At 43.3% G+C, this 12,087-nt stretch overlaps 1 protein-coding gene across 1 annotated transcript; it reads left to right on the top strand.

Moving 5' to 3' along the window:
- The first annotated feature begins 56 nt into the window (after positions 1-56).
- Positions 57-11,741, top strand: LOC129095783 (uncharacterized). The gene is made up of 8 exons (XM_054604340.1): positions 57-887; positions 3,029-3,159; positions 3,446-3,554; positions 3,738-4,891; positions 7,080-7,449; positions 7,580-7,722; positions 7,857-7,956; positions 9,105-11,741. The coding sequence occupies exons 1-8, from the start codon at positions 623-625 to the stop codon at positions 10,298-10,300; spliced, it is 3,468 nt and encodes a 1,155-aa protein (XP_054460315.1). The 5' UTR covers positions 57-622; the 3' UTR covers positions 10,301-11,741.
- Positions 11,742-12,087: the final 346 nt, after the last annotated feature.

The following is a 12,087-nucleotide window of genomic DNA, read 5'->3' as shown; positions in this document are numbered from 1 at the left end:
ACCGACAGACGTGGTGAACTTTACCTTTCAGATCCAAGTGAGACCCAATACATGTGTACACCTGTGGGTCACTAACATTCACGCTGTGTGCGGTGTTCCTGCCCAGGAGGCGTCGTCCTGCGCACACCTGTGCAGCGCGAACGCTTAAGATTGTCCAACCGCGCCACCCGTACTCCACACCCGGAAGTACGGGTGTTTGCGGAACAACAGGAAGTGAAAGGCTCATTCTGTAACGTTACAGTGCAGCTACGGGACTTGTTTTTATTGGGTTTTTTTGTTTACTACCAACCCCCACCGTGCACTAAACATACATGACGTTAATGTTAACGGTGGTTGTTGTTACATGTTTCATGTACTTGCTTATCGTGAAGGCCTCTGAATCACACTAGTGCAGCAAGCTAGCTGAGCTACTGTGGACACGACGCTGCAGGTTGTTTAACGTGTGTTTTGTGTGGTGGAGGTCAACACACGGTACATGTGGACCGACCAGCATGTGTGACCGACTCTCTCACCGCTAACGAGCCTGGACACCGAGCCACGGAGACGTAGCTCTGCGGGAAACAGCAGCAGTCGGACGTCGCCTCCTCTTCAGTTTCACTGTTCTCACACACTGTTTGGCACAATGGCCGAGGCGATAGTCACGTTTCAGTCCCAACTCTCTGGTGTCATGGAAACAGTCTTCAAAGCCGCCATGTATGAGATCACCAGGCTGGTGGAGGACAGCTTCCTGGAGGAGGTGACGCGGTGCAGGGAGCAGGTGGAGACCCTGAAGAGGAGACTGAAGTGGTCGGAGAGTCGCCGCAAAGACAGAGATGGAGACAGGAGGGCCAGGTGTCTGGACTGCGGGAGAGTCGGGCTGTCCGGAGAGGACAACCCCAGCGGGACAGGCGAGTGTGTGGAGTCACCAGTGTTACCAGTGTGTTACCAGTGTGTTACCAGTGTGTTACCAGTGTGTTACCAGTGTGTGTGGAGTCACCAGTGTGTTACCAGTGTGTGTGGAGTCACCAGTGTGTTACCAGTGTGTCTGGAGTCACCAGTGTGTTACCAGTGTGTGTGTGGAGTCACCAGTGTGTTACCAGTGTGTTGTGGAGTCACCAGTGTGTTACCAGTTACCAGTGTGTGTGGAGTCACCAGTGTGTTACCACCAGTGTGTTACCAGTGTGTTGTGTGTGGAGTCACCAGTGTGTTACCAGTGTGTTACCAGTGTGTTACCAGTGTGTGTGGAGTCACCAGTGTGTTACCAGTGTGTTACCAGTGTGTGTGGAGTCACCAGTGTGTTACCAGTGTGTTAGTGTGTTACCAGTGAGTTAGTTACGCAGTGTGTACCAGTGTGTGTTACCAGTGTGTGTGTGTGTGGAGTTACCAGTGTGTGTGGAGTCACCAGTGTGTTACCAGTGTGTTACCAGTGTGTGTGTGTGGAGTCACCAGTGTGTTACCAGTGTGTTACCACCAGTGTGTTACCAGTGTGTTACCAGTGTGTTGTGTGTTACCAGTGTGTGTGTTACCAGTGTGTCTGGAGTCACCAGTGTGTTACCAGTGTGTTACCAGTGTGTGTGTTACCAGTGTGTTACCAGTGTGTTACCAGTGTGGTGTTACCAGTGTGTGTGGAGTACCAGTGTGTTACCAGTGTGTGTGGAGTCACCAGTGTGTTACCAGTGTGTGTGGAGTTACCAGTGTGTTACCAGTGTGTTACCAGTGTGTGTGGAGTCACCAGTGTGTTACCAGTGTGTGTGGAGTTACCAGTGTGTTACCAGTGTGTGTGGAGTCACCAGTGTGTCTGGAGTCACCAGTGTGTGTGGAGTCACCAGTGTGTCTGGTGTTACCAGTGTGTCTGGTGTTACCAGTGTGTGTGGAGTTACCAGTGTGTTACCAGTGTGTTACCAGTGTGTCTGGAGTTACCAGTGTGTTACCAGTGTGTGTGGAGTTACCAGTGTGTCTGGAGTTACCAGTGTGTTACCAGTGTGTTACCAGTGTGTTACCAGTGTGTGTGGAGTTACCAGTGTGTGTGGAGTTACCAGTGTGTTACCAGTGTGTGTGGAGTCACCAGTGTGTGTGGAGTTACCAGTGTGTTACCTGTGTGTTACCAGTGTGTGTGGAGTTACCAGTGTGGAGTTACCAGTGTGTGGAGTTACCAGTGTGTGTGGAGTTACCAGTGTGTCCATTAAACTATTAATCACAGCACGAGCTCTTTAGGAGATGATAGCTGCTGGGGTTCTAGACAATAGTCTTAAGTAATCATACATGCCAAAGACAATAGATGTTTTATGAGATTAGGTCAACAAATGTGCCCTGCAACAACTTTGAAGCTGCACCAATCAATCATTTTAAAACTAACAATTACTCAAAAGCTATGTGAGAGGGCTGCTGTTAAGGGACAGATCATTTACCACTCAACTCTCCAAGTCTCATTAGATCTGTAGAGCTTTTTATATCTTTCAACGTATCTGTTTTATTCACTCTCCCCACTCTTATCAACTTTGTCACCAGTACCAGCGGGCAGAAGTTCTGAGATAAAAATCTCTGATGAACCAACTGTAAGCTCGCTAATCGGCACCAAACAGCAGACAGACAAAGTTGGCAACAAGCTGGTGAACTTAGAGGAAGATTTAGCAGCTACAGAACCAGATTCAGAGCTAAAAGGAGAGCAAATATTGGACTTTTATTTATCATTTGGCAAGAACAATGACTCCAAATGAACACTGATTTTGCTCAGTGTTAGCTGGGTGTGTAAAGAGGCAAACAGTGATTTGTTTACAACTTGTTTCTGCTGCCCCAACATCAATCATGCTGCTTTAAACCGGCAATTACTTTTTTTGGGCCATTCGAGGGCATAGCAAACAGCTGTAAACAAAACATTCACATACTATCACCTAAATAAAGGATTTAAAGTTTTGTGGTGGAGTCCACATGGGTGGAGTATGACCCATTAGAGTTTGACCCATCTTAGCCTTCCTAGTTTCTTCAAACACAATGTGAAATATGCATGCTCTCCAATAATATGCATGCTCTTCCCTATCTTCTGCTACAGAAAAAATTCTAAAACAGGAGAGTTTGTTGCAAGAAGAGATAAATAGCTCCCAAAGCACTGAAGGAGAGACACCTAGACATGAAGCGGAAGAAACCAGACCAGAGGCCCACACTGCCATGACAGCACCACAGGTAGAGGGCAGTTTGTTTCACTGTTTTTGGCTTCAATAAATGGGATGTTCAAAATGTGTTTTTAGAAATGTTTGTAAGCACAGTCAATGGGGATTTCATGGTTGTTCATGTCTCAGGAGTTAAGTTATCACAGTATTAAAAACCTCTGTTATATTTTAAGTATTTCCTTTTTGTGTAACTCAAATGCTGGACATAACTTAGACCTGCATGTTGTTCTAACGCCAAACTTATGGTGAGTAAAGTTAAAACCTCTTGTATAAATGTTGTCTTTCTGCTTGTCTGCCAGTCTCCAGGTGTACAGGGTGAAAAGCTGAATAAGCTACTCAAGGAGGAAGCCCTTCGGATCACACCAGAAACTAATGAGTCCCAAGAGAGATGGGGAGTCAATTTGGATGGTTGGTTTCTTCATTTATGCACTCATTCAGCAAAGCACATTAATATCATGTTGACTTTCGATCACATAACATGAGTATGTAGACACATCTGCAGCACTGCTTCATAGGAAAATTATACAACACATGATGTACTTCCAAACACTTGTTAGAAAATCTTTTTCTCATCTCATTGATCAAAAACAGAGGAATCAGGTCTGCCGGGTCCCAGTAAACATTTCAGTGACCAGAAGATCCCAAAAAATCATTTGAACTGGGAAGCTGGCTATGACCAGATGCCAGAATCAGGCCAAGATGGACACTCGGGTGACCCAGCTGAGCCACTTTTCCAGAGCAGGTATGGTATGGAAGAATTAAGTGGCTTTGGCAAGACTGGATATGGAGACTCCAATATGATAGACATGGGTAACTTGGAAGGGTTACAAGGATCACCATCCCAACTGGATGAGGATCTGAGCTACATGGGGCACTATGAGGGTGATCTGGAAGCACCAGAAGGAGCCGAGCATCAAGTTTACCAAACAGGCGCTGCAAGGAATAGAGGGGGTGCAGTGGGTTCAACTGCAGGCTCTCCCACAAGGACTAACATTGATGTGAGTGGAGAGCTAAGCTGTTTATTGATCAATGAAGAAGGATATCTACAGGACCCGAGTATCTTGTACCCTGAACATGTGTCTAGTGAGCCAGGCGGCAGGTTGAACTTCAGGGGCCAGGGCATTCGCAATGACCCATCTTTGGACAGCACAGAGGTTATGTATAGAGCGTCAGACGCATACAATGATACCTTAAGCTTGGGAGAGAGGCTGCAGCATCAGGCAGGAGGGAGAGGAGGGAGGAGACACACCTGTAACCAGTGTTCCCTGTCTTTCCCTGATTCAGCCTCACTAAAGGCTCACAGGCAGACACATAAAGGCACCGGACAAGTGCCACCGTACTCCTGCACCCAGTGCGGAAAGACCTTCACTCAAGCTTGTAACCTCAAAGTCCACCAGAGGATCCATTCGGGGCAGGGACTCCACCTCTGCAGCCAATGTGGTAAAGGTTTCCCTTCCTTCTCTGACCTAAAGACACACAAGTGTGGCCAAACGGGTGACAAACCTTACTGCTGCACTGTATGCGGGAACAAGTTCAGCCGTCTCTGGAATCTGAAGTTGCACCGGAGAATTCACACACAGGAAAAACCCCATCGGTGCACCATGTGCGATAAGAGTTTCACACGGGCAGACATATTGAAGGTTCACCAGCGTACCCACACGGGAGAAAGACCATACTGCTGCACTGTCTGTGGCCTCAGCTTCAAACGCCTGGATCATCTGAAATCTCATCAACGCAAACACATGGCAGATCTATAAAGCTGGGGAAGTTATTGGGGAGAGAGTGTCAGAAATATTTTGTGTTTTAGATTTAAAACTGAACATTTTAATACATGATCCTTGGATGTTTTTTTTCTTTCTTCTCTTCAATTCCAAACTCTTTTTTTTTTTTATTTAAAAAAAATACTTTTGTTGCTATGAAAAATATAAGACAATGTTTCTCATGTTTGATAAAATACGTCTTTGTTTGTCCACATTTATTGCTGCATATGTTGGTTGAGTGCAATTGAAGAAAGGCAGAGTAACATTGTCCTTGTAATTACACTTCATATTCAAAATTAAATTAAAAAAGTACATCTGTAAATGTTTTCAATAAGATTTTATTTTATTTTAACAGCGGTGTGTAGGATTTAGTGGCATCAAGTAGTGAGTTTGCAGATTGCAACTCATCATCCCAGCATGTCGAAGGATAACGTAGAACATGAAAGGCTCTCTCTAGAGCCGGTGTTTGGTTTGATCATACTGGGCTACTGTAGACACATGGCGGTGCAACATGGCAGACTCCAGAGAAGAGGACCTGCTCCTTATATAAATGACTCATTCTAAACTGACTGAAACATTTTTTTTGTTTCAGTAGATTACAAACTAATGAAAACAAATTTGGAATATTAAATTCCATGTCTGCCAAAAGAAAATTCCGAAATCATACACACCGTTCCTTTAATCAATGAACTCATTGAAAATGCTTGTGTTTTTTCTTTAAACTTTATGAGAAAATTACATTTTAGTCATTTGACATGCTACTCACTTTCGTGGGGATTTTGTCATTTTTTTATGCAGGTAAGGGAATATAGGCTTAAGGTGAGAGGGAAGGATTTATTGTGCAAAGTGAATAGAGAGGCCAACCCAGAGCTAAACCTGTTGATGCAGATGCAGATTTGAGATGCATCAGGGTAGCATGATCAAGAGTTTTGAAGATAACAAGGGACATCTTTGTAAATAAATTAGTACTCCAGGTGACATTCAAGTGGTTTCTCTTTCAGTAGAGGGTTAATAAAAAAAACACTTTTGCTAGAAGAATAGGTGGTGATTGAGTAGAGAGAATGCAGTTAAAATAGTTGTCAGAGGGGGGTCTAACAGGTGTCAGAGAGGTATCCTAATATCTTCCCTCATCTCAGAAAACAACTAGCATAAAAGTGGCTGTGCATGTTTAAAAACATTGATCAGAGCAACTTGTGTGTGTTGCCTCATCCGGAGAGGGTTGTGGATTCAAACCTCTATAGCTACAGTGAGCATGTTTCTCTCATGGTTGAGTTTTGTCTGGGTGTTCCAGACATTGGGTGGAGTTGGGAATTCACACTAAATGGTTTGCGTGGGTCAAAACAGATTTTTTGCTATTTGGCCAAGAACATTGAACAACAAAAATGGAAAAGAAAATATCTCCCAGGAATTCCAGTAAATGGTCAGCTAAATGTGTCTGATTATAGGCCTGTTGCACAGCAGCCCTGCAAAGCATATCAATGAATGCTGTGAAAGGGGCCTTTAAAGTACAAAGTGGACATTTACTCATAATGTAATATCAAAATATAGAGGCCCAGGTTTTGATGCGGGAGTACAAAAAATACATATATTATCAAAACACCTTTATGGAAATGATTGAAATAATGTCAGATCTCCATATCAATCATAGGCATCATCCATCTTAAATTTGGTTAAAAAATAGTATTTTTTTTCCCCCTCCTGTGGATTAAGCATTTTAAGAGAGCCTGGTTCCATCAGAACCTTCATTAAATAGCTGGAGGTTAAACCTGACTGCGTGGCGCAGCCTGTGGGTTTCACTTTACTAAAACGCGTTTTGTCCTTTACTTCAGGTAAGGCCACCGTACTACGTGGTGTCTGACGTCACGGGCAGAAACCAGGAGGGGAGCACAAAGCTAACAGGGTGGAGTGCTAAAGCATGAGTCTGCTTAGCTAACAGCTGTAGACACACAACACGAGTAACCAGGGCAACGCGACGCTCCACTATGTTCCTCACGGGTTCTTCTTCTGTGGTGTTCCGCTGTGATGACGTGTTTACGCTGTTAGCGTTGGCTAGCATACGGATGCTACATTAAGCTAAGCAGCTAGCCGGCAGCCTGGAGGTAGAATGAACAGCTCGTATCGTGAGTTTAAAGCAGTGATGTTACATTAAAGCGTGAGAATACACATTACATAGGAGTCTATTTCTCACACTCAGTCCGTCATGTCGGACCTGGACACCCTGATTGTAACTTTCCAAACGCAGCTGTCAGATGTGATGGAGACCGTGGTGAAGACGGCCATGTACGAGGTCACCAGGCTGGTGGAGGACGGCCTCCTGGAGGAGCTGCAGCGCAGGGACCAGGAGGTGGAGTCCCTGAGGAAGCAGCTGCGATGGGCTGAGACCAAACTCAGTGAGCAGGAGGGGAGCACAACTGGGAGGACAACTGGGAGCACAACTGGGAGCACAACTGGGAGCACAACTGGGAGGTGTAACAACTGTTCAAATAATGATGTGCAACTGTCCAGTGAGGCTGAAGAAGAAAGGCCCACAGAACAGAGCGATGGTGAGAACAAGCAGACATGTAACACACACACACACACACACACACACACACACACACACACACACACACACACACACACACACACACACACACACTGCATTGTGTTATAGTGCATCTCTCTGTTTTACAGACAGTTTTGGGTGCTTCGGTTTGAAAGAAGAAGATGCCTCTTTGGAAATGTGGTCAAAAAGCTGCACACAGGAAGTCACAGCAGAGTCAACACAGGCAGAAGACAATCCTACATCCACTCTCAGTCCTGAGAGGAAGTCACTGGTGGGTCACAGGACTATCTCATGTGATGCTTAATCAGTATTGTTCCTGTCGGCTTTATGCAGGTTTATCTGACAGGAAAGGTCTCTACAGGGCACATTACTAACACATGAAACCATCTTCTCTGTGCTGTTCAGGTGACAGAAGAGGATGATGTGTTGCCAGCGGTGGATGTGAAGGATGAAAATGCGAATAAGCCATCTTGTTCTTCTGTGCATTGGAGTGGACCTCTTGATGGTGAGCATTGTGCTGTGTCCATTGCTTTTGGCATATTAAGTTTGAACATCTATATTTATATTTTGAATAAAGATGAAACATGATATGACTACCATCAGAACTACTACTACTAAGACAAATACTACTACTACTACTACTACTACTACTACTACTATTAAGATAAATAATAATGGGATGTACCAATGTGTAAAGAAAAGGTTTCAGTTTGATATTAGTATTACAATTATTGACCAAGTTAAAAAATATAAGCTGAAAGAGCCTCAATTACATTTTTTTTTTTTATTGATTTTGCCTCAAGGTGTCACTACAAATGATGAGAAATTATATATATATATATATATATATATATATATATATATATATATATATATATATATATATACATATAAAAAAAAATCTAATTGATGTCACTTATTTTCTTAATGCAGTGAAGCTCCATGACCAACACACATTACACTTAACATAACTACTGTATCACACTCAAACACGAGTTGCAGCACTTACTTACGACAGCTTTTTCTAGCTAGTAGTGGTGTGTTTGCAATCTGGCATACCGGGACAAATCCCCTGGGTCCGACGCACCAATGTGCTGGTGGACCCTAAAAACATTGTGTTTCTGTTGTTCAGGGTGCTCATGAGAGCATGCTGCATGCGTGTTTCAGTAAAACTTGTGCGCACTTCAGAGGCTCTGCCGTAGACTACTCCTTCTTTACTGTTGTGGCTGTTAAACAGAGGATAAATTGTTTTTAATGTCAGAACTCCCTCAAAATGACTCGTTTAATCAGTTTGGTCCGATAACATTTGGAAAGTCTAGAAGAGCCATACGATTTCTGTTGCGCATCCTTTGTGCATTCCTGCAGCAGTGAGATGGGTGTGCTTTAAGAGCATTCAGTGGACTTGCCCCCAGCATTTCAGAGCAGTACTGCTTATTTGTTTCCTGATTTTGTAACCTAATTTTATTTATTTCATCTTCTCGCTTACATGGAGAGAAAAAAACGATTTTGGTGAATGTAATATTATGTTTTCAGGCTCTGGACCTTATTGAGCCGACCACGTAAGCTGTGGCAGCAACCAACTTGCTTTTTTTATGACTCTAAAAATGCAGTTAAAGACAATAATATAACCACTGGTTCTATTCATTTTTCCAGGTGAAGTGGAACCTGAATCCCACAGAGCTGCTGAGAAGACAGAGGCACAACCAAAACAGACTCAAGAGAACAGTGAGATACTATTGAGGGATGTTATTAAGCAAGACCCACAAATCTCTTCTGAATACATCTTTCCTGAAAACCAGGAGGAAACGCACATGGCAACAGATCCATCTTTAGGTGTGGACAGTGGTTGGGCTGGCATGACTGTTTCAGCAGCTGGTTTACTGCCGAATCACAGACTTGCAACAGAACAGGACTGTGATCCAGTCAATACTAGAGGTCCTCTAAAACAAACAGAACATAAGCTGTCCAACTGTGTCACAGCACATGTTGATGTTCTGGTTACCCCAAATAGAGATCAGATTTCAACCTCAGCGTCCCCTGAGTCAAGACTGCAAAACAGTGATGCGTTAGGTGTGACTATCAAGCAGGAGGTAATTGTCGATTCCGATGGGTGTGTGCAAAGCGAGCTTAACAAAAAGAAAATTACAAAGTCTTTCTCATGCTCAGTAAAACAGCACAGAGGGAGTTTAGAAGCACTTAAGCAGAGCCGCATTTCCCACAAAACCACTGTGCAGGAGGTTATGAAGCTACATTCCAAAGTGGGTACAGGTCTCAGATTGCAAGCTGCTCTACAGCACCTCCACAGACCGATGAAGAAGGCCCCTCACACACACTCCAACAGTTCTAACGCAGCACTGTCTATAGCTCCCTCTCATGTCGCAAACTTAAATCCCCTCAACAGAACTCCCTCCACATCTAAAGCGTCTCCTCCTCCCCCACTCTCCGTCCAGCGAGTTCACCTGGGCGACAAACAGGCCGCAGCACATAATCGAACTGGTGTTCCATGGGTCAGCATCAAAACACACCACGCTGCAAACTCCCTTTGCATCAACCCTTTACCCCATCCGGACTCTCACCCTCACGCTGGCCCCAGGCACCTCCTGCGCTGCGGCCAGTGTGGGAAGTGCTTTCCCCATCCCAGCAACCTGAAGGCCCACTTGCAGACTCACACAGGTGAGCGGCCTTTCTGCTGCTCCCTCTGTGGTCGCAGCTTCACCAAGCTGAGCAACCTCAAGGCCCACCGACGGGTCCACACAGGAGAGAGACCGTACTGCTGCTTGGCCTGTGGCAAACGCTTCACCCAGAAATGTAACCTGAAGCGCCACCAGAGGATCCACCTGGATTTATGATGATGGGCAGGCCAGTGATAAAAGGACAAGTATGGTGTGTTTCTTTTAGATTAGATGCTACAGTGTTTCTGTTGCAATGTTTAAGATCGCAAAATTGCTTCTTGTGTACTTGTCTCTGTGTCTGAACCAAGTCATCCTGCGCATTCCAGAGAGGTTCATCTACTAACTTGTTGTAATGTTATTAAAGGACGAATCGCAGTGTGTTGTGAGTCATGCAGGGATAGGTCAATTTTTAATTGGTCAATAAATATTTATTCTGTGAATTCAAGTTTAAAAAATTCTTCCACTTAATTGCGCTATGATTTTGAGCACAAGAACACTTACTGTATAACTGACCATGGATCAGGGCCCATATTTATTAACCGCCGCCTTCACTCAAGCTCACAAACTTAAATTAAAGTTATTTATTGAATAACTTCTGTCTTGAAAATACTTTTATGAAATGTAATAGAGCTGTAGAGGTCTCTAAACTTGGTTTGGAGTAGATCCTAGATGGCAGCAATACAGAAACAGGTGAGCACACCTGTTCAAAGACATATTCACATTGGCCCTGACGTGATGGATAATGCATTAGTGGAACCGCAAAAGTTCAGAAATGTCTAGCTTTAGCCTAGAGTTGCATTTAACAGGGTGTTACACCACTTTTGTTTGTTTTTATTTGTTTTTATTTTTGTCTCCATTATTTATCCCTATCCATAAGATTGTTGCTAATTTCACATGTTAAGTGCTTTTGCAGATATTATGGATGAAATAAAAGATTACAGATTTTTTTTTAAAGCATAAAAAATTGGGGAAATGTTTGTTTTTCCTTGTCACTGAAAGGCTATTCTGATTCATATATATTTGAATGCTTTTACAATCCAAACAGATATGGAAAAAAAAACATGATTGGGTCAAGAGTTAAAAATGTTTTGCCTCCAATTGAAAGATATTTCCTTAAAAATGTGCTTCTGTTAGAATTACTGTAAACTGACAGCACTGAGATGAAGCTAAGGCTGATTTTATATTCTGACTGATTTCAAATAATTGTTTCCAGAATACAGCTCTGTTCAGTTTTTTTCTTTAAAGCTCCTCTAAAAAGACCTAACTCACTATATTATTTTACAACAATATTGTAGTTCCTTAATTGACCACTTGGTGTCAGCCTTTCACCTAACTTGGTGCAAATATCAGAACAATACCATGTATTGTCAGATTAAATTAGCGCTTTTGTCTTGCTGCTAATGTATTATTTGGAATAGACAATAGAAAGAAAATCATTCCATTAGAGCAACATTTCACGGTTTCACTGTTTTAATCTATCTGTGTCCAAGCTTGTGTGTGTGCATTACATATCTCATGTTCAGGATTAAGCTTGATGTGTTGTATCTGTAGTTGCACTGTGCAGGTGGTACAACAGATAACATGTTTAAGGTGAGGAAAAAGCTTGCAGAGGCTAAACTTTCTCTCAGTGAGAGAGAGAATGTGGATTAAAGCAGCACTTCTGTTCTAAATCATATATTTTCTTTTTGATGTTTGAACCCAATAACAAAAAGTTATCTATGAAGAGCAATTGAGAAATACCCATTGAACTGAATCTGCAGAGAGCATAATAGATGTGTGAGGGTTTTTTGGCAGCTTGTTGGTTCTCAGTTGAATGTGTCGGAGTGCACAGTATATATCCATTCCTCCTCTTCTCCTAAGCCTCAAGAGTCCTGTTCTTTATACTGACTCTCTTTGTGGACCCTTCAGTGAATCATAAGCCACACTATGGCTGCTGTATTCTGAGGAATAACAGAGACAATGTT

Source organism: Anoplopoma fimbria, chromosome 9 (assembly GCF_027596085.1).
Source record: "Anoplopoma fimbria isolate UVic2021 breed Golden Eagle Sablefish chromosome 9, Afim_UVic_2022, whole genome shotgun sequence".
Taxonomy (NCBI): domain Eukaryota; kingdom Metazoa; phylum Chordata; class Actinopteri; order Perciformes; family Anoplopomatidae; genus Anoplopoma; species Anoplopoma fimbria.
This window is presented reverse-complemented; position numbering and strand designations above follow the sequence as displayed.